The 24,487-nt window shown below is 33.5% G+C and overlaps 1 protein-coding gene across 3 annotated transcripts; it reads right to left on the minus strand.

The window, feature by feature from the left end:
• Positions 1–2,163: 2,163 nt before the first annotated feature.
• On the minus strand, positions 2,164–21,147 carry LOC106462053 (ribonuclease 3-like). Of its 3 annotated transcripts, none has more exons than XM_013921929.2 (2): positions 21,073–21,147; positions 2,164–7,941 (listed from the first exon to the last, which is right to left on the minus strand). In XM_013921929.2, exon 2 carries the CDS (start codon positions 7,843–7,845, stop codon positions 3,496–3,498), a length of 4,350 nt encoding a protein of 1,449 aa, XP_013777383.1. In that variant the 5' UTR covers positions 7,846–7,941; positions 21,073–21,147; the 3' UTR covers positions 2,164–3,495. The 3 variants fall into 3 exon arrangements, with proteins under 3 accessions (XP_013777383.1, XP_013777384.1, XP_022244877.1); XM_013921930.2 differs by having other exon boundaries at positions 20,834–21,090; XM_022389169.1 differs by lacking the exon at positions 21,073–21,147 and adding an exon at positions 10,938–10,963.
• Positions 21,148–24,487: the final 3,340 nt, after the last annotated feature.

Below are 24,487 nucleotides of genomic sequence, written 5' to 3' on the forward strand. Positions count from 1 at the left end.
TAAACGAATCAAAACTACGATGGAAAACTGTCGACAGTTGTCAAGGTACAAATTAGGTGTTAATAAGAATGAGGATTACTTCAGACTTCGAGTTGTATCGAATGATCACTTTTTTGGAAGGAAATGTAAGAGCCCTTTCCAACACCAAATATTCATTCATTCAGGTCATCAAGATGCATTATGATAAGTGATTTGAAATTTCCACAATAGTGGTACCCCTTGTGCTTAACGACATTGAAAAATTAAGATATATAGGTCAACTCATGGTACTAGGACCATCCAGAAAGAGACCTGCAACTTTGCCATATCCCTGCACAGTAAGCAAAGTGAATGTCTTATAGGACGTTACAATCTACGAATGCAAAGTTCAATGGAAAAATATATAACAGTATGCAACGTGATCAGAATGGATATCAGTCTAGAAAAGTGATAAAAGTCATATGTACACAAGTTGCTTCCACGGCATATCCAGGGAAGGAAGACCAACTGGATGTGAACTGTCTAATCCAAAAATGGTAATAGTGTTTCTCAAAGACTTTCAATTCAGAAAATCTACCTTGTGTAGTTTCTGTACTGACCTTACAGCCTATGCCAGTTAAATGTGCTCATAGCATTTACCCACTTTGGTGTCTTTATATATTTCTCAAGGATGACATGGATAGAGATATATTTTCAGATCTTGTATTTACATCCTCTAACAGCATCACCAAGTTTAAGTTTAGAAATGCCTGAAGATTAAACTCTCCCTACTTTCACTTGGGATAACCCATGACATGTGTGGCCTCTCTGCTCTGAGAGATGTCATTATTGTTTCTATGTTAATAATGCCATATTCTTCTTAGTCTAGAAAAGAATGTCTGGAAATATCAACAAAAGAAACAGAAAAATCCAAGTCTCTCTTGTCACTGTTCAATTAGGTAAATATTGATTTTGCTTTGTTTAACACTGTGTTCAGTGTCTTTTCAGGTAAGTAAAATTTTCTACTTTATAACTGTAATTCACTTCATTTACATTCCTCCTGTTAATTGCAGTTACTATGTTTTTTTTTCTTTGAAGTTAATCACAAAGCTACACAATGAGCTATCTGTGCTCTGCCCACCATGGGTATCAAAACCTGGTTTCTTGCATTGTAAGTCTGCAGATATATTGCTGTACCGTTGAGGGGCTTGCATTTACTATACTTATCTGTAGGATAAACCAGTGAACCTGAGAATACCACTTTCAAATTCAATAAAAAAGCATAAAAACTTACAATAAAACATTTTACAAACACACATAAGAAAAAGCTAGTTTATATCTAATTATATTACACAAACCATGAAACATTTTTGCCTTGCTTTTTTATTGTTTACTAAAACTCTTAGCTTAGATTTATTGCCAACAGCTTCAACTCAGAACTCAAACAATCTCAGTTTTCCTTCACTGCTTTAACACATGCTAATTTCTGGGAAATTGTAAATTTTAAGTAATCTACTACTTCATATTTATAAAGAAAATTAAAAGCAAATGTGAGCTGTTTCTAGTGAGAAACTATTTATTACTGAAATATGTCTATGCTATCAAAATTCTTTAGGCTGTAACACTGCTTAGCAGGTCATTACTCAGTTAATAGTCCTATATATTTGGAAACATGATTACAAAGTGAGGGTCTACAGTGGTAAATAAGGGAGCATGAAATATCTTAACTGTGTTTAATCAACCAGTATACAGTACATTCATTTATAATTAACTTCAAAATTTAATATTAATAATAACCTTCAACTTTTAAGAAAGAAAAAAAAAGGAATATTTTATCAGATAATTTATCACAAACATGAAATTGCTTAATCTGTAATTTTATATTATCTCTGAAGTTGCACATAAACACATGGAAACATGTTCATTGTTAGGTAATGTTTTAACAAGTCTAGATTGTATTAAGTAATAATAATACACAATTGATAATTATATGTATTTTGCTATAAGCATTGCTATTGTCTCATGATCTTATATACAAAACAATTCACAATTTAGGTATTAAAGTCTTTCAAGTCAAAAGAACTTAGTGATGAAATTAACATACAAGTTCAAATATTCTGGAAAACTTTAATTAAAATATTTCTTTTCAACTTTAGTGTGTCGACTTATGTAGGCACAAGTAACATGCTGTCTGAATCATCAACGTACGTCAAACATTGTCTTTATTTGTATGTGGCTAATACAAGTTTTGGTCCTATCAATCATAAGGTTTAATAAGTAACTTCTAGTTTTGAGTAAACAATGGGCATACTTTTTTTAGAAATTATTATGTGGTCTTTCAAAGCAAAAGCATAAGAAAAGCAAAAACAAGACAACTGTACATCAAGAGAGTAGTGTATATATTCTTATGGTATTAATAAAGAAACTTCTCAAACACTATGTACTATTTTCTTTCAGAAAAAATAAAAAAGGGGAAGTTATATCCCAAAAAATACACATCTTGTCCATAAATAGGTAAAAAATAAACTTTCCAGGGTGTGTTCCTGCTCTGTAATAAATTGGTATTTTTTCTATTCTTGCATTAAACAAGAAATCAGCATCTTTATTATTACAAAAAAATACAAACATTTTACTTAAAGAGTTCTCAAATGATTTTGTCAACATAAAAAAATCATCAGTTCATAATTAAACTGTAAAAAACATCAGAAAACATTCAACAGCTTAATTTTATATCTTTACAACAATTGAGTTACGGTTTCAAATTTTCTTTCTTACCAAATCATGTTCCACTTAATCTTTAGAGCTGCAATATTGCCATTTAATATTTAAATTACACAATCAGAATAGCCATTCAAAGTGCTTTCTCATAAATATAACACTTGGTGCATTGTATATGAAAGGTCATCCATATCTTGATAAACTTAATCTTTCAATGAATATTCCCACTCCTGGCCTGAACAAGAAAAACATGAGCACTGACTTTAAACAATATTGAACATTATAATCACATTACATACTTGCCTGTATTTTCTTCTTATTATTATTAATTAGTAAAAACTAAACCTTCCAGTAATTTGTAAGACAAAGACTAAAAGCATATGAGATTAAAAATACCGAATGTTTAATTCAAACTCATCTGATGTTCAGCAAGTAAAAATATTTAGATGTTTTAACCAAATATCTAATCTTTTGAAAACTAATGTATATTATGTCTTAACTAACAGCACTACCACTCATACCAGAGTGTATATGTATTACTACTTTTTCAATCAATTTTTCATAAAGTTAATGACATTTTTTTGTTCAGTGCAAACTATTTCAAATAAAAAAAAAATTCTGTTTGGTCTATTCTATGAAAAATATGTAAACCTAACTCACAAAGTACTTATAATAAGAAGAAATAGCATAATTCTAATGGTATCAGTAAAAAACATAGGATTTTCAAATTTATTAATTTCTGTAAAAAATAAAGACATATCTAGAACAAGCTTACATAAAGGATTACAAAACAGATTATTTTCTTAGATGTATATCTTTTCACTTTTTTCTTTTCTTTTTAGAGGAGTCATGCTTTTTTGTCTGTTCTATGACTCTGCGTTGATGACTAAGTTGTGGGAACAGATTTTTTGATGCTTTCAGAGCATTGTGAGCTGCTGCCATCTCAGCTTGTTGGATACTATGACCTGTTCCTGTTGCAAGTCGTTGGCCTCTAAAGTAAACAGCAACAGTATAAACTCTTGTGTTAGTTGGGCCTTTACACTCTACAACTTTATATACAGGAATATCTGGCTCTCCACCATCCATGGACCTGAGGGTTAAACAGCATTGCTGAAGTTTAGACTTAGGATCATTCCAGTCCTGATTCATGATAAAATCCTGAAGACGTGGAAAAAAACAAACCTGGCAAAAATAACGACAATACTTGAGTCCTTTGTCAACATACAGAGCACCAAGGAAAGCCTCTAAAAGATCGGCTCGGTCTTTAGTTTTAAGTTCACCTTTGGGATATGGATAAATAGCAAATTCTACCATGCCAAGGTCATCACACACTACTGACTGAGTCCGATTATTTACTAAGGAACTCCGAAGCAAAGAGAGATGCCCTTCATGATGTTCTGGAAAGTACTTGTACAAGTATTCTGAGGCAACTAATTGCAAAACGGTGTCTCCTAAGAACTCCAATCGCTGGTTGGATCCAAGAGTTAGATTGTTATATCCAACACTACGATGAGTAAAAGCTCTAGCAAGTAAACGGATGTGTGTGAATTCAATTCCTGTAGATTTTTCAAACTCATGCAGTTTTGTCAGAAGAGGTACAGACTCTATCCACTGACGGTCCCCTTCAGGTTCCTGCTCCTGTAATGGATGAGGTGGATAGTTTACCCACACATCCATCAATTCAGGCTCACTGAAAAGAGTTCGAGAAAAGACTCTGTCAGCCACTTCAATATTTCCATCAAGAAATAATGCTCCCATTAAAGCTTCAAAGCAATTAGCCATAGCATGTCTTAACTCAAGATCATGGCAGAGATCTGATCCATGTGCATAAAGCATGTACTTCTCCAGTTGAAGCTTCTTGGCCAAAACAGCAAGATGCTGGTTCTGAACAACAGCAGCCCTGTATGTAGCAAGTCCACCTTCTTCCAGATCAGGAAACATGTAAAATAGATGAATGCTAGAAAGAAACTCAACAACAGCATCTCCCAAAAATTCGAGCCTTTCATTATGGTTTATGTTGGATGTTGTTTCTTCACGTTGACCAAAACGAGACATAATATTGATTAATGTGTTTATTCCTCGTTTTCTAGTATTCACATAATGAATTCTTCTATCACCATATTCTGGTTGTCGGATGCCGCAATTTGTCAGGGAATTTCTTGCATGATCAGGGTTAGTGCCAAAATTTTCGCGATATGACGGATGAGTGAGTGCCAGCTGCAGAAGAAAACGGTTCTTAAATTGATGACCTATCTCTTTTTCCAGTAAACTTAAGGACAAATGGAATCGGAGATGACACACAAGCACTGGGAGTAACATTGCATGTTGCACAATATCACACATAATACCAGTTCTATAAAAGTTTTTGCTACTGACAACAACAGTAACATCTCTTTTTAAGTCACTTTTCATTCTCATCTCTTGCAATCTCATTTCTTTCTGAAGGAGTTTATGACGATCAGCATATGATATCTTGGGCTTATTAGCTAATAAATGGCGAAATTTAACATAATCTCGCCAAGCTTTTTGATAAGTGGGATTACCGGCATAACACAGTTGAGGTGGTCTCATACCAAAATGAACAACTTCAGGAAAAATACCTTTATCTGGGTCACATATTTCTCGATCAAGCTGATCAACACGAAGAGAACATGGTTTTTTGCCTGGACAAGTTACAATCATCCCTTTTACTTCATCTGCAATATCTTGCCAATCATACTGGCTAATCTGAACTATTTTTTTAAGTTGTGTTTCTTCAACCAATGGTATGTTGCTTGTCAAAAGATATTGCAAAACCACATTCATTGACAATAGTTCCTTTCCACTATCTTCAAGAGCACGTGCAAAGCGGGGCATAAAATGAAATCTGGGACATCCCTCAGGATCACCATGTGCTTTCCAATTTAAGTCCACTAACTCCAGAATCCCTTCGAAAAGGTACTTTGAAAAAAGTTCTAATCCTTCTACAGTAAAATGTTCTGGAAATTTTTCTTCTAAATATACCACAGTGTACTCAATATTAAAACGTATAACTCTGCAAGTTGGTATATTTCCCAAAGGTTCGTGAGAAAACATAGAAAATCCTTCAAATATAAATTCATGACCATCATGTTTAATTAATGTGGGACACTTTGTTAAAAAGTTAGTGTGAGGAGACATTGTGACTAAATAGTGATGAAGTCTAGATGAATTGTTGCTATTTGGATCACAAGATGGAAGAAGAGCCTCTCCAGAATAAATTCCATGTCGAATACCTGAACGTTGAGCCTTTGCACTACATCGGCACAATGGTCCATCATTCATTTCTCCTGGGTCATTGTACCAAAGCTCTTCATGAAGTCGATCAGGATGAAGTTTCTTTCTTTCAAGTTCCTTCAAGGGATTCTCTTCTTCTTCTTCTTCTTCACTTTCACACTCTTCATTGCTGCTACTGCTGCAAGATTCTGATTTTTCTTTAGTCAGATGATAAATTTTTGTTTTCCTTGGTGGAGCTTCATATTTTGGTTTATTAACCTTGATCCTGTCTGTTCGTTCTACAAGTTCTGATCGAAAAGTATTATGAAGAATTTTCAACTTTTCAGTTCCATACATACAAGAACTCTGAATGTTTCTCTGATAGTATAAATCAGCTGGTGAGCACCTAAGCCATGATGTTTGATCTATTTCACTTTCGTCACCAGTTCTTTCATCATTTGAAAACTCATTACTGGAACATGAATACTCTTGGTCTTTTGTATCATCATTTTTGATTTTTGGTCTTTTCAATGGGTTAAAGTATTTGTAATCTTTACTATGGTGTTTAATTTCTGGACTTAAACTTTTCACTCTTTTCTCACTTACACTTCTTCTTTTTGTCATTAAATGAGTTTTACCATTTGATTTCCAACTTTCAGAATTAGTATCACTATAATCTAATGCTTTATTTTCCCAACCATGGTCTCTTCCTGATTGGCGATAACAATAACTTTGTGTTGCTAATGTTCTCTTTGATCTGTTGTACTCTCGCCCAGATGAATGACTTCTGTCAGACCTTCTGTCTTTACTACTTCTTTCATATGTTGTTCTACTGTGTTTGACATCATGCAATTCCTTAGTATGACTTCTACTAGAATACCTCCTTTTTTCCCTTTGCTTATAAGATGAGCTTTCATCACTTCTATTAAACTGACTTTCATATTTAGTATAATGTTTCAAGTCCTCTCTTCTTTTTCTATTTTCTGAATCTAAGTTCCTAAGGGATTTACTGTTATCATGTTGTGCAGTTTTGATAAAGGTGTTTGTGTCACTTCTGTGCAACGTTTTAGCTTCTGATGGTTCACTATACTTCTGGCTGTTAGATGTGCTACTGCTTGATGAAGTTACCCAAGTTGGCTCTCTTTGTCTTACAGGATTTCTGTTAAAAGGGCGAGAATGACTGTTACTTATAAGTTGTACTCCTTTAAAGTCAGCCATTTCCGCTTCCTGATTACAGTCTTTATAAGATGAAGGATATGGCGAGCAACTTTGATTTAATATCCTAGATGAAGCATTTACCTGCCTATTGTTCTCATTAACAGACCACGAAACTCTACACTCGTAAGACTGTGAAAGGTGGTCGGTATTTTCCTGAACATATTTATCAGATTCTACTGACCAAGGTGGTGGAAGTACATTCAGTGACTGACAGCTGTAATGACCAGGAACTGAAGAAAAATCTTGAGATTTTACAGCCGGAGTCTGTGGAGATACATTCTGGCCTGTAAATTCTATATGCTGGGTAGAAACTGGTCTCTGGTAAGACTGCACACTTGACAGAAGATTTGTATTACTTACTTTCTGTGAGTTATAAAAGTAACTTGAGTGATATGTTTTCGATTGCATCCACCGAGTTCCAACTACAGGAATCTGCTGACCATAATCATGAATAATCTCATCATGGCTCTGGAAAGGTGGCAATGCTGGGGATGGAAAACCTGACTGATTGGATACAGCTCCTGGGTTTAACGTGTATTGGTCTGGGTTAAGTGGTGGCCTTGAAAGTGTTGGCTGAACTTGAGGAGATGCCGAAGGAAAGAAGTTTCTGATACTTCCGGGGTTTCTTGGTGGTCCGGCACAAACTACATTGCATCTTGGTTGATACTGGTGTCCACCACCATATCTTGGTGTTGTCATGTTTATTTTAAATATCATGCAAAAATTTCAGTAAAGACACATAAACTTTACACAGCAGATTTTACAGTGTTACCAAATCAACATCATCAGACTTAAGCTTAGGATCACAATCTCCTGTAAAATAAAAACAAATCAGATATTAATATATATTTCAGTATTTCATTAAAACTGCTACCTTTTTCAGAACATAAATTTCAATAATTTAACAAAATTATTTACAGTGTATTTTTGTACAAAAATATTAACAACCTTTTTATAAAATTGTACAATAAATAAACAAAAACGGTTTCCTAATTCACTGTGAGAAACAGCTAAGTTTCTTTAAATTAGTTTATCTAATGCCTATTACATACAGTATATATATATATATATACACACACACACACACAAACTTACTTTCCTAACAGTTTTTTTAGGTTTATATATTTTACCAAAAGTTACTTAGTATATTGAAAATGTTAAAGTACATGAAAAAAACTGTTGTTGTCTTTTCTGGCTACAAAATTTGCTTATTATGCATAAAATATGCATGCTTATTACTCTTCTCCCACATTAAAAATGACAAATGTTTTGGTTTATCCTTAACATTATGCACTTCTAGAAAAGGTCTACAAAATTCCATTTACTAAATTTACCTATTTTTGATTCTAGAACCACATGGCAATTGAAATATTTTCAGTACCAATGATCTCTTCTCGGTCCAGCAATAATAATAATAAAAAACTTGTGCAAGTATTTGTTTTCTTAGTGATAAGAATGTGAAGAGGAAAGTTCAGTGTACATACATTTGCAAAGTTAAATGTCAAAAATGTAAAATCTACTTGAAAATGGTTTTCAAAAAAAAACAACCAAATATCATCATTAAAAGAAGCAAAGCCAAAATATAATAAATATGTCAAGTGCAGTAGCAAATACTAAATTAAGCATTTGCAATCCAAGCACTAAGTAATCACAGCCAGCAGATCCTTAATCTCTTTCTCAAATTCTATGATATATATATATATATATATTATACTAATCCTAACAGCATTAAGCAATGAATTCAACTGGCATCTACTTCACTGCACCAATTACCTACTTCATTTTTGTTATAAATAAATATTTTTGAAAACATTCCACATCAGTGGTGAATGAGGAAGAATATCAATTAATAAAATTAAAAAATATCCTCTCCTTCATCTGGTTACTCTCATGCCAGAGTTCATCTCATAACTCAGAGCTCAGAATGATTGTCATTCAGTGTCATTGCTGATTCTGGTTCTTTCTCACATGTTATCTCCTTACAATCTCGTTTAATCTACTTGACACTGTGTGCACCAGTAGCATTATCCTGACCTGCATATTACAGTGGTGGTAAAATTTATTTCATCACCAAATTTTTTCACACTTTTGTTTCATGGGTGATACAGTAATGTCTAATTATTTATTACATCAGCAATTTTATAGGATGTCTGGGTGTTACAGCAGATATTTTATGACTATAAATAGCAGTTGTTACTGAGAGTCAGTTTAGAAGCCTATCTGCTACAATGTGCATGTGATGCTACCATGGCCAAGGGTTGTAAGTTAACTTCATGGAAAAAAACAAGTCATTGTTTCTTTGAGCAAAGAGGGACTTTTGAGAAGGCAGATTGCTAGAAGAATTAAATCTATCCAGTCTATTTTGAGCTGCTGGGTGCAGAGATATAAAAAGTCTGGCTGTATGGAGCAGCTGAAGGGAAGAGGTTGGAAGAAAGCTTCCATAGCAGCTGATGATCACGTTCTAAAACACATGATCCTGCAGAATTATTGACTATCATCCATAGATCTTAAAAGAGCATGGCAGAAAACTTCATGGGTCACTGTCACCTTGTGCACCATCCAGTCTCACCTGTGTTCAACCAGTCTCCCAGCCAAGAAAGATACCCCTTCTCACCAACAAGATGAGGAAAATGAGGTTCAACTGAGCCAAAAAGCATGCTGATTGGACTGAAGTAATGTGGAGCAAAGTAATCTTCTCGGACAAATCAAAGTTCAACTTGAACAGGTCTGATGGGAAGCACTTTGTATGACATCAATGTGGAGAAGAGTTTTACTCAGCGTGTTTGAATGCCACTATGAAGCATCCACAGGGTCAGACAATATGAGGGAAACATCTCTGGTCAGGATGTAGGATGTCTGCATTTTGTAAAATGCACTGGCAATGCTGACAAGCACATCTAGATCCTCAAGTCCTGGATAAAATCAACAATTCAGGATCACTTCAGTGTAACTTACCAGTAAACATTCCAGGATGACTCTGCTCCATGCCACAGGACTAAAAGGGTTAGTAATACTCATGAATTCTATGTAGTACACATGAAATAAAGAAGAAATTTCACTGTATGTGTATTGAAAAAAACATCTTAGATTTTATTTCATTGCTTCAGATGAAGGACTATCTTCGAAAAGAGAGGATCAAGACATTAAGTTGGCTAGGCAACAGCCTAGATTTCAACCCTATCAAAAAACTGCTGGAAGGTAATTGGTAACAAGTGCAGGAGAAGAAATTGAGAAGCACTTGGGAACTGCAAAACTCACCTTTGCCTACATTCAGTCCCTCGTACACTCTATGCCACAATGATGTCAAGCTGTTATAAAGGCCAAATATTAAAACAAGAAATGGACTCTGTGACCAATTTTATCAATTACATTATAGAGGCATTATCTTTAAATCTAGGTTTTCTCACTTAAAGAACATTTTTGTATTTGTTGATCATCTGCTGAAATACATTTGCGACTACTGTTTTGTCAATAAAAATGTATATATGTGTTTGAATGACTGAAATATAAGTCAGCATACACCATACAATGTCCATAACACTAGTTCTCACACTTCCACAATGCACAATCTCATAAAGAATTACAGGAACCAAGATAAATGTGAAAACAATTAGGTGATGCAATAATTTATTACACCATTGTACTTCTGTATATGCATTGCTTCCTTTTAAAAGACTAGCTAAATAATAATGTGAAATCCATCCAAAAATAATTTAGTGAAAAATAAAGACAAAATTTTGCTATAGGTCAAACAGTAGGTGATATCTTATAAACATAGTAAAATAGCATAGCAACTTGGCATTACTCACATTGCATCATTTTATTCATGGCTCCCAATTCATCTAAGAACCATCACTGAGTAACACTAAATAAAATAATAGCTTCCCAGCACTTTAATGATATAGCTACAGCATTCATAGTTGTGTCTCAATTCCACTTGCATGCCTGTAACATACTTTTTTAAAGTTTAACAGGGCTGTAATGAAGGGTAGATTTAGATGTTTGAAGGTTCGAAGCACATTACCAAACAAATTTGCAAACATTCTATAGCACTAAGTTGCTAACTTATTGATGATATTACCATAACTACTAGTTTATATTCAAGTGAAAACCCTTTTATATTACAGATAATACAGAGAAATAAAACATTCACCATGTTTATATATAGAAAAATGAATTTCATGCTACGTGTGATACTCACATATGTATCTACATAAAGCAAGCTTGCATTGCAAGAGCATTCTATTGTAGCTAGTTAAAAGAAATGCAGTTGACTTAAGCAAAACAAATCCTTATTTAATGGTCACCATTTTCAGCAAGTTAACAGTCTAGCCTTTTTGATATAAAATTGTCAATTAATTAAACCTAATAAACATAATAAAAAAACAGCAAAACAGAACAGAGGAACAAAAAGCAGTTCAAACATATAGCAACTATGGACCTTCATCCATAACAAAAAGTTATGAAAGAGTGTGTTACTATTAGTATTGGCCACATTTTTTTGGTTAACAACACTGCAGATTAATTAAACAAATGCCTTGAATAAAGATGTTAGCCAAATGAATACATAATAATAATGAAAATAATTATAAACAAACAACAAAATAGAACAGAGTAACATGTTAAGAAATTAACACACACCTTCAACTATAACAAAAAATTAAAGAACAGACTATGTGGGTGTGAAAAACATCCAATTTTTAATTAAAATAGCATTTCTCTAACATCATGTACACTAGATCAGGCCTATATGCAGAATATTTGAAAGGGGGTTTCTAATTTCTGAAATCAAAAGCCAAAACATATTGCGCAAAGCACAGTCAGCATGTAAGGCATGCTAATACAATGGGGGACTGGTGGGGCATGTGACTATTTCAAGCCAAAAAATACTAATGCCTCATCAGAAGAATGTAGACTATGCAGAAAATGTTAAACACCATGAGCAGATACGCTATAATTATATAAGCATAATTTTTTAACATCACAAAAATAGGGGGGTTCAGCCAAACCCCCTACATACACGCATGTAGATATTCAGTACATTTTATTGATGCAATGCAGCCAATAAACATATCCCATATGCTTCACCATAATGCTCTGTTCAATGTACAGAAGGAGTTGCTATATATAACATTTTGGTGTGCGTGTGTTTTTTAAAACAACAAATCAAAAGAATAAATTTTTCCATGCGACCGAAATTTAAAGTGAGATTACTATTCAAACATTGTCAAATGTTTTCTGTAAATGAGAAAGAAAAAAAAAATCTGACACTGATTGAATGGTACGTGATGAACCTTCAAATGTTTAGAATTTTCTTCAAATTTTTGGTTAGCAAACAAACATAACTCGAAAGTTTAATACATAGCCTAGTCTACCATCCCTCTCAATAGAAACAGGTCATTCACCTTCATAAAACCACTATATGATATGATTATGAATAATGAAGTACATAGTAAAACAAATGTATTAGGTTTCAGTCAACACATTACTCTCCCCTCCTTCTCCATCAGACAGTGTTCTTAAACCTTAGTGTACATGTAACAAAAACTGCAATGTTCTTTAAACAGAATACAGAATAAGGAGTGCAGTGGCTATAATTCCTTCTCTAAGTAACCCATGGGTGATATTTAAGTTGTAAAGCACAGTCACAAGCAAATGATTAGAATTAACTTGTAAAGAATTCAGATAAATACAAAAAAATTTTATTAAAACATTCTCAAGAGGAAATTTATATTCAGAGACCCTGCAGAAACTCCATGGGCGAATTATACTCATATACACATGTCAAGCAATTCTTCACCATCTAAAGCCACAACTACAGCAATCTATTTCATTGAACTCTTTCTTCCACAAGTGATATTGTATCTCCCACAAAAGTTTTTCACATGAAATTATATGCTATAAAAATATTCCAGAATCCTTCACTGGATACTTGATACTACAATTGAAAATATTCATTAAAATTTTGAGCACTGAATACAAAACATTTAAAAAACCCTGGCAGATTTATTATTACCTTTTCTTCCAAAGAATAGAGGATGTTTTCTAACCACATGTTAGGTATTATGACTGAAAAGGCTAAATCACCAAAAACAAAAGACAACCAATTCAGTAATCAGTTTCAATACAACTATAAAAATTTGCTTAGTATTTCTACTTACCCACTCTACTTGGTTTCTCTCAATAGGAGATACCTGTTTGTGCTGTGATACATTTACTAAACTTTTCTTTCACACCTAATACTCGAAAAACAGGTGTTGCTAATGTTCCTGTTATGAGTTACTGTTCATCTACACCCTACATTTTCACCACCAAGGACCCCTTTTGTTATAATTTTTTTACCACATGGACCCCATGTTTTTGAAAGAATTCATCTACCCAACAAACTGTTTTTATTAACTAATAATTAACTTGTTTTCCCATTTTTCACTATCAAATAAAAGATATATATAACTGAGTGTGCCATTAAACAAACAGCAGTATTAAAAAACTTGTTTAATGATATGGTATTACCTTCTCAGAACCCTGGTTAGGAACCACTGATCTACAAATATAAGTTAGTATATAAAACATGCATTTCTTTTTGCATTGAAAAGGCAGCCAGTTAGCAGCACCAACTGCAACAAGTGCTTTGTCTCGCTATTTGAGCTCAATAGTGGGATTGAATGTTGTTTTTATAATGCTCCAAAAGCTGAGAGAGTGAAGCATGTCCTGCATCATCACATCTTCAACCTTGGACCACTCTATCCACAGTCCAGTTTTCTTACAAACTTACATTACTTTTCTCACAAACTCAAACCAGGCTAGTTCAACTTCTAGGAGAGATGGAATTATACAAAGCTTAAGACTATTCATCTAGTTGGTCTTCATAGTTCCTAAACACTTTAAAAGATTTAAAAGTTTCCCCATACCAACTGTATACCCACTAACCAGACATTAGTTGCAACAAACCCATGACTAATAATAATAATAATTTATGATCATTGACAAAAGCTTGGCCATTTGTAAGATGTGTACCTTGGTAAAACTGATTACAAACTGTACCAACCTTATATACTAAATGCACAACAGCTTTTAATAATGCCTGGAGACAGCTTGAATGGGTAACGAAGAAATATTTAATATAAGTTTAACGTAACAGCAAATGTAACAGCTGTTGTAGAGTCAATAGGTTTTTGAGAATGTTTATTTGCAAACATAGGAAGCATGAGGCAAACTCACTTTTAGCAACTTTACAAACACTCTAACATTTTGACAATGTTTATTTGCTGGCCTCTGTTGCAGAAATAACAAGCAATACAGCAAATGTGTAATTATAAATTATACAGATCCTCTAACATTATCATCAAAAGATTATCTTGACCATACTACTGCAAAAGTTTAAGTGTGTATTATTTTTGGTGATAAAGACAAATTTGACTCTTTTGTTCATAAAGATTAGAGTGCATATTATAATTTAGGAGTATATTATATTCAGAAAATTATTGTACCTGAATTAAAATCCACGGTGGAAAAAAGAACAATAATATTACATAACTGTAGAAAAACAACAACTTGACAAGATGAAAAAAAAACAGAGACAAGGAAGAAAAGTCATTAAAAAACAAATCAAAGTAACATATTCCTTAATAAAACAATAAAAAAAGGCTGTTAAAACAGAATCTTAAGACATGACAGAATCTACTGGAAATGATATAGGTGATGAAGTCTTGCATGATCACTGAAAGAAGAAAATGAGCCAAGAAACACCATCCACATTACTGTGTAGACCAACTTTTAAAAGAAATCAAGTGATTTGATGGAAGGTGAAATGCTACTAAAAATTGTCACAAGCCATAATTTTACCTTACAATTCAACAAAAATGCAGATGGAGAAAATAGGTTACAAATGATAATTTAATATATATATATATATAGTACAGATTCTATCATTCATGAAGCAAAAAGAAGAATATTTTGATATCATTCAGCTAGGTAAGGCAAAACATCATAAGATTTATTCAAAATAATCATGTTGGAGAAGTTTGCCTCAATGTGAATTGCTCCTAAATGCCACTGATGTGCTTAAAAATGAAGGTGCCCAACCATGAGTAAGAATCATCCATTATGAACTGTTATGGCCTAATACAGTTCTGATGATGTTACTGTTTTCTGATTTTATAATTCCTGTAAATAAATTCTCTTAATTCCTGCAAACTAGTTCACTTGACTACACCTAAATAAACTGATGAATAAATCTGATAGTATATATTTATCATGTACTGATTACTACTTTGTTAAAGCAATTTATAGAATGTAGGGAACATCTTTTCACCTATTACCTTCTCGACTCTGAAAATATAAACAAATCTGAAATAATCAAAACATTCTCATACAAAATGGCAAGTCTTTGGTTACCAAAGAATTAGATGTTATGTTACTCACTATGGGATGCATAAATATATGTGGGATGAAAAGAAAAACAGTCCATCCAAAAACAAATGAGCAAAAAAAAAGCCAAAATTCTGCTTTAGACCACACAGTAGCTGAATTCATCCCATTAGGTGAATTAGAAGTCAAACTGAATTCAGTTTTACTACACATGTATAAAATAATACATTGCGAGTAATGCTGTGTTTATGACATAATACTTATTCTTCTACCCCTAGCAAGAATTCTTTGCTGTGATTGGCCAAGATTGTGCAATAAAACACTTGAAATGCTGGTAATTGGACTGCATGACTGTTGCATGATTGTAAATTCCATTTCCATGCATGTTTGACATTGATCACATGCAGATTGTTTCAGCAGCAAAATTTTGAAGATGACAATTCCTTGCAACATAGTGAAACACACCAAATTCATTTAAGCCTAATTACAAATGATTAGCTCAAACCCATAATATGGATGTGGAAATATCTGATGCCATAATATTTCAGTTAATCACAGATGAAGAGCTGCAGTCTTGTTGCAGAAAATGACTATAAGAGTACTAAAACCATATCCAAAAAGGCTGTAAAAGTAGTTGAAAAATACTTCATTGTACAGAGGGTGATGGTTGATGACAACATGTGAAAACTCACCAGTATCCTAGACAAATTTTATGCTAAAGTTAAGAGGTATGTACTTTATACATTTATTGTTATGATCACACAGGCCTAAAAGTTGAAACTGCATATATTAAGACAATGAAACATTGTCTAATCAAATGTATGTGAATATTTACTGATGTCTGAGCTGAAATTGAGTGAAAACCAACACAGCAAATTCCATGAAATCAAAATCTTCAATGAAATGTTAAAATTTACATGTAGGCCTAGGGATATAATCTAAATAAATTATGTGACAGTGCTAATTAATCAGATTTTAGCAAAACTGAAAACAGAAGGTGAGGTTAGAATAAAAAAAAATTGTTGACTGGTGATTTTAGGCAACAGGCCATTTGTTGCCTTCACAACCAGTTAGTATGTGCATACTGTTTAAACTAAATCACAATTTTGGCTTTTTTCTTTTTTTCAAATATTTTTGGATGCATTTCAGGTATTTTTGTGTGTGTTATATCCATTGTAACCATTGTTGCCCAGCTAGATCATTAAAAGGAAGCAATTCATACAAGGAAGTAATATGCTAATATTACATACTAGCATAATTGATGTTAGAACAACACGTAGGTTGAAGAAGTCTTGATAGAAATCCATAAAAACCCTATAACCCAAGTGCTTTCAAAATGTAGAATTCTCTTCTTCATGGGCAAATTGTTTGCCCCTGAAGAAGAAAGTTCCACCTTTCGAAAGAGCTCGGGTTAAAGGGTTTTTATTCATTTCTAGCATACTAGCATAAAATACCTATGCTCCACTGCAGGATTCTAAGGTCCTCTCATGATTCACAGAGGCTTCAATGTACCAGTCAAGTATTTCCATTAACTTTATTACTTCTATAGCATATCCCAATTTTTTTAATTGATTTGTCTGTTGCCATTTCCCGAACTTAATTCAACTCTATATAAAAGTAAATAGTTTTAATTTAGCTTCTCAGATTCATTTTTATCTTCCTGTGTTTTTATTTGAATTCTTTTCATTCTCCAAATTCTCTGATTCATATTTTTCTTCCTGTTGTTTTTTGCCATTTCCAAAAGTTAGTTCAATTAAATTTTTCTATAATTCTCAGATTTGTATTTTTCTTCCCATGTTTAGATTTTTTTACATGCAAAAATATTCATTAAATATTTTGTTTGACGTCATTTCCCAAACTTTATTTATTTAGACCTTTTTTTAGTATTCTGAGGGTCTATTCCATGAGTCCAGGGAGGTCCTGATGATTTTGTTTAACCTTCCCATTGCCTTTGACTGGCTAAGAAATGTTTGGCCCCATTGAAGTTTGTTCATTTTTTAGTAAAATATGTCCATTTTTTTCCCCCAATTTTGGCAGATTTTTTTTTTTACCATTTTGTTCTTTTTCAACAGTATTTGGCAGAAAACCTCCACATATTGTTCATTCATGAGAATTAGAAAAAAATATGTAAACTTTTTTATAGACTTTCAGGGTATAATAAGAATATATCCAAGTAATATTAAGTTTTGGCTACAGATAATATGTCCCAATCCAACTCTATTCCACTACTGTTACATGATCAGAATCATTAAAGTACCAATGCATGCACATATAGTTACATTAGTAATCCATTAACTTTAAGAATGTTATTTGTTATCTGGATGATGTAAAGAATGTGGATTTGGTGTAATTGGATTTTCAAAAACTTTAGATAAGGTATACACAAAAAATTAGTTAATAAAATAACAATGGTAGGGATGAGGAAAGACTAGTTAATTGAACTGTAAGGTGGATGGATGGAGAAAGAAACCAAACAATTATTAGTGGAATCCAGTCAAACCAACCCATTGTTACTAGTGGAGTACTTGAAAAGTTAGTGCTTGGCCTTTGCTTTCTTTTATTTACACTAATGATATTGATAAAGATGTAACTAATAACTTAGTTAACCCTTGGGTATTTTTAGATGTATTGAGGATACTGAGATATTATAAAATGACTATGGTCAACAGTTAAGTTGTACAAATATTTGGCAAATGACCTTTAATTGTACTAGTTTTGAGATATTGCATATGGACAATGTGTGTTATATAGATAAGAACCCCCTCAATAGCATTATAAATATATCTTAACACAGTAGTAGATTAGTCACTCAAGCTACTGAGACAATGAAATTTTAGTGTATTTACTGACATAGATTACAAAACAAAGAGGTAATCAACTCTATAATCCTCACTTAGAATACTGTATACAAGTTTAACCAAGAAAGAATAGTGACTTATTGGAAATGGTTCAGAACATTACAGGGCCAATGGAATGATTTCAGAAATGAGAGAGTTATCTTATAGGGAGAGATTACTTTTTGTTTGTTTTAGAGCAAAGTTGTATTGGGTTATCTATAGTGTCCAATGCAGGAAATCAAACCCCAGATTTTAATGTTGTAACTCCAGAAACTTATCACTGTCCCATCACAGGATAGGGAGAGATTAATATCTCTTACCTTCTCTTGAGAAAATGAAAAGACATTATCTTGTTGAAGTTTGCAAGATTATCGAAGGAACTGATAGGATAAAGTCAATTGATTTGTTTGTGTATAACATTTTGAAATTTTGTTGATATATGATGCTTATTAGCCTTAGCAGTACTTATAGCTGATTGAAATCAGGGGTGAACTTCTGCTGGTACTCACTGATACTGAGTACCAGAACTTATATTTTAAGACAATACTAGTACTGGGACTTATTGAGCTGCTTTGTCATTTTTTTATGTTTACACGTACATTTTTTTCTTTTTCAAAAACAGGTCCACTTCCAGCAGCTGAGTACCTCTTTTTTTTTTAGAATTTCACCCCTTGCTGAAATCAACCCACATGCCATCATGGGCAACCACTGATAATTATAAGTAGGACCTGTAAATTTTAAACAATTTGTTATGGAATGATGTATGTAATATAGGCACATACTTAAACAACAGAATGTTTTCTGAAGTCAGTGACAATACTTAACTTAATAAAAACCATAGCACCCAACATCTCAACCCGTTTTCTTCAAGGCTAAAATATGGGTAAATTAAGACTTGCCACTAAAGAAACAAAAACAGGTCTACAAACCAAATGAGCTAGGATTTCATTGAACTGATTTACTATCATATCCTGATACTGTTTCTTTTACTGATACTTTTGCAGTGTTAATGTTTAATACCATGTTCCTGTTACTGGTGTTAGTTTTACAACTAATGGTGTAATACAGTCAGCACAGCAGAGGTAAGCACTTTACAGGAGTTTAAGAGAATAATTTATGATTTCTTGAAAAGTAGAGGGTGGGTGTGCAATGTCATATTTGAAGAACCAAATGATTTCTTGCTGTCTATAGACTACAGTGTAGATTGTTACCTCCACCACCGATGTGGACGGATATTGTTTTCACCCATGTGTGTGTTTGTCAGCAAGATTTCTTGAATACAGCTGAAAGGATTTGGACAAAATGTGGTATATATTTGGACTGAATCTAGGTAATAAAAACAAGAGGAAAAAAAAATATTGGAAAAAAAAGTCAAAAAGTATTTTGGAAAACAGTATCAATGTATCAATAACAGCTAAACCAAGCCTAAGCCAATTACCAAAACCATTTAAACCAACAGAATTAATAATTAAGCTGTTATTAATACAGTTTAATTTGTGATAGAATATTTGTACAACTATAGTATATTTACAGACTATTAATTCACAAGAGGGTTTACTCATAAGAGGGTGATAACAAAAAAAGTAAAATGCTTATTTTAGAATTTGTCATTTTATACCATTCCTAAAATATAGGATTTATATTTTTTACTTTTTTACCTGTTTGTGTAAGTTTCTTTGCCTTTTTTTTACCCTGTTTTTATTACTATCACTGACTTGGACTATGACCCAACTTAAAAGTGATTAGTTTTTGGAGGGTCAAGGTCACATCAAAATCATGAAAATAAAAAAAAAACCCTATCTGTGAACTATTTTTGCTCTATAACTCAGGCAGAAATGATAAAATTTTGATGGACATATGTATAATATTATTCCGCATTGTCCTGCCAAAAATGGTCCATCTCCATCGATAATGATGGACATATGGACACATTTTCGTATTTCTTGAGAGCAAATATGATCAACATGTTGTGGCAGAGGTATGCACTCTACTGAGACTGAGAGCCCCTCCAGTTTAACATGTAATGATAGGTTATGGTGAAGGAGGAGGCCCAACTTTTCACGTTGTTTTTACAAATAAGTATAAGGCCTCAACTGTCCATGTTCATTTTTGACTCTTAATATATCATTAAAGTATACATTACTGCAACCTCTTTATTTACACATTTCAGCAAGAAGACACTTTATGTTGTAATTTTGTATGGTGGTTGTACTTCTTCTGCCATTTTTATTTTAATTTCTGCAGTCATAAATTGAAAAAATCAAAAACATCTGTTATAAAATTTCAATTTTAAATACATTTTTCTTCCAATACTTTAGTTTATATTGCCTATATAAGGTACAGACAAAGGTAAAAACTTAACAAAGATGAAAGAGAGTTGATGCCTTCTCCTTCACCATAACTGGCACAAGCTTGACGATACTGATAAGGCATAACTTAATGATATTGATGATTGATATGCTGTAGTAATGTACTATAACTTATAAGCTACAACTTACATTAGTTACAAGTGGCAACTCCAAACACAGAAAACTGAAATACCACTTTCACACATAAAACATTGGAAAATTAAGCCTATTCTCATTCAAAAAGAAATAAAGCATAACTGTTCTTTATATTTAACTATAAAGTTACATTTTTAATTTAAAAATTATAAATTTCATATTCAGGTTAAGGCTAACCTGATAAAAGTGATTAAAACAAGTTTAAATTCAATGTAAACAAGTCATAAAATCACCTAAAATCTAGATTAACAAGTGCACTCTGAAGGAAGTTTATGCGGTATTTCAAAAACGTATTCATTCGCTCTACCTTTTCTAAAAGTAGCAAAAAAATTATTTTGACCCTGGTTTCCAAACTAATTAGCATTAATAGTAATACTGTAATATTCTTTCCTGAGCAATGCTAGAGATGTGAAATAAATATCTCTGCGTGGGCCTCTGCTTGTTTGTTTTCAAGAATTAATTATTTATGTAATATCTTGTGGATATTTTTTTCGTAGTATTTAAATCGTGTGGAGTTGTTGTTGTTTCTTTTAGCGCAAAGCTACATAATAGGCTATCTGCTCATTGTCTGCGGACTTGCAACGCTATTAACCGGGTTTTGATACCCGTGATGGGTAGACCACAGATAGCTCATTGTGCAGCTTTGTGCTTAACTTCAAACAAACAAACCATCATTGTCCATAGTGGGGAATCGAGTCTTGGATTTTAGCGCTAGCGATAGGATACGTTACAGTATTTGAGTCAAAAGTGGAACTATTTTGGTGAAAATAAAACCTTGACTAAATTTCAATGTGTTCATGAGGCGAGACTGAAATATTACTAGAGATGATAAAATAATTAACCCTACCGAGGTTGGGTCTGACGGGTCTTCTATGGTCACGGGTCAAAGACCATGACATCACGTTTATAGACTTACATTCAAAATTTTATTGAACTACTATTTTAGGAATGTATGTCAATAAGTTTGGTATCAAATTGTAGATTGTAATTCAAATTTTAGTATTACACATAAGTTAATATCTCAATTAAAAAAAAAAACTAAATATAGCTTTTTGAGTTTGACGTAGTATGTTGACTGCAGTCTTGTTTCAAATTATGTTTGTGTTGTCCAAATACAAATTCTATAGTTTCTTACGAATTAGAAATTGAAGTTACTGATATTGGCAAGCTAAAATAAAAGATGAGAATCTCCTATCTTTTCTATTTTCATAGATATTATTATATTTAGTGAATCAACTAAGGTGGCTCCCGCCCATCTCTTCCATTTTTGGAAATACTTGCTTATGTACAAATACTTCGTCCAGTTACTTGTGTATAACCAATCGAAAGCTCAGAATGTCCCCCACGTGGTATTCTCAGCCTCTACTAAGTGTTTACATGAAAACACTTTCGTTTCATGGTATAATCCAAGCAGTATATCAGAACTTATGGTTGTAGGCCAAGGATTCTTTTACAGTATGTGTCAATGTCTTGTTGGCGATAATTTCAAACAGCACTTGTTTTAAAATAATATATTCAAAACAAGTTAAACGTATTGTTACGCATTTGCTTGTTTGTTTGTTTCTGGTAGAAATTCTTTCCGAGGATCTTCAGCGATACAAGTCCTTTCTTGATTAAACCAGTTTATTCTTCCTCGATACAAACTTTTAGTACACAGTAGATCCACAATCGTTACATTTCTCGTCACTTTAAACTTAACAACTTTTATAATACATACTATAAATCACAGCGATTCACGATCTCGATAACTTGACTCTCGACGAGTGCAAAACGAATACTCTATGGCTCACTAGCTCGAAACTAACAGAATCATAAATTACACGGAACTCAAAGTAACTACTGGTCTCTCTTCATTCATTCCCTCTGGCTTTCTTTGTCAGGCTTATATACTAACGAACAGGGCATCTCGAGCACACTCTGACTTCACCAATCATTCAAGAAACTCATCAGCATCACGTGACTTCTCCTGTCGTAACACTGCCCCTTCCCTAGTTTTGTTCATCCCGAACAATAGTCACTTACATTAAAACAATAGATAATTAACAATAACTTAATTAAATGTACAGAATTTACAAACACAAAATTAAAATACAACAAAGTCTCTTCTTTTGTACTGGTCTCTATCTTATTAGCCTCTGCTTCACGTGAGATTCGTCTGTTCCATTATGAAATGTCCCATTATCGGTAGCAGACACACTAGTGGTAGTAACTTCATTAACGGCTTCACTGTTTTCCCTTCCAAAAATGGGTAGAGTTTCTTCTTCAACAGTGGTGTTTTCAGGTGACACATCTTCAGCAGCTTCATTTGTTCTGTTGTTCATTTCGTTCCACCTGAAATGTCCTGGACCATGATAATGCCAAAGCCTCTTGGCATGCACCACCTTTGGCTTACCTCACCGACCACATTTTATTCGGAAAGTCACGTCTGAGAAATGATCCACTATGTCATAAGGACCTTCGCATGGAGAAGACAACTTAAGAGACTTCCCTTTGGTCTTCCTGGGATTAAACAACCACACCTTGTCTCCTGGTACAAAGCTGATTTCAATAGATCTCTTATCATAAGTTAACTTCATCGAATCAGCAGACGTTTTCAAGTTTGAACGCCCTTGATGATAACACTTTCACAAAGTCTGACACATTTTCAGGCAACTCTTTGCAAGGTGGGCATCCTGTTATCAGATTCACTGGCAACCGAAGTTTCCGACCAAACATCAGCTTTGGGGAGTGTATCCAGTGGTGTCATGCTCTGTTGTTCTATAAGCCATCAACAGTGGAGGGAGTAAGACATCCCAGTCATCTTGGCAACTATTACAAAACTTCGCCATTTCCTGTCCCAATGTCCAATTGTACATTTCTACCATCCCATCGGTCTGTGGGCGAAGTGACGTTGTCCTGGTCTTTCGTATGCCAAACAACTTACAGCATTCATGGAACACAGCTGATTCAAAGTTATGGCCTTGATCAGAATGCAGTTCGTATGGCATACCAAACCTGAAGAAGAAATCACTAATAGCTAAAGCTACAGTTGTAGCTTCCTGATTTGGTATTGCATATGCCTCAGGCCACTTAGTGAAATAATCCATCACCACACAAATGTACTTGTTTCCAGCACTAGTTTGGGGCAAAGGACCAGCAATGTCAATGGCTACTCTTTCCATTGGTGCGCCAACTTGATATAACTTCATTGGAGTATGTCCCTTATGCTTGGGTTCTCTTTTAGCACAACATGTACTGCAGTTCCTGCCACATTCCTCCACATCTTGCCTCATACCTGTCCAGTAAAATCTCTGCCATAGGTGACTCAATGTCTTCTTAACTCCAAGATGTCCTCCTGTTAAACCATCATAGGATTGATGCAGCACAACTTCCCGTAACTTTCTCCGTATAACTGTTTGCCAGGTCATCACTTTCCCATCTCTGGACAAGAATACCATCTTCAAACTTCAACTGGTCCCGTTGTGCCCAATAGTTCTTTGTCACAGGGCTTAAGCTAGACATCTTCTCCCAAACACAGCACAAAACACTTGCTTTTAGGAAATCAATTATTGGCTTCAAATCTTGATCTCCTGTTCTGTTTTAATATCTATATTTGGTTCCATTTCACCATCATCAACTCCTTCAGTCACTTTGACTTCAGCTTGGTGG

The sequence above is a fragment of the Limulus polyphemus genome, unplaced genomic scaffold (assembly GCF_000517525.1).
Source record: "Limulus polyphemus unplaced genomic scaffold, Limulus_polyphemus-2.1.2 Scaffold1082, whole genome shotgun sequence".
Classification (NCBI taxonomy): domain Eukaryota; kingdom Metazoa; phylum Arthropoda; class Merostomata; order Xiphosura; family Limulidae; genus Limulus; species Limulus polyphemus.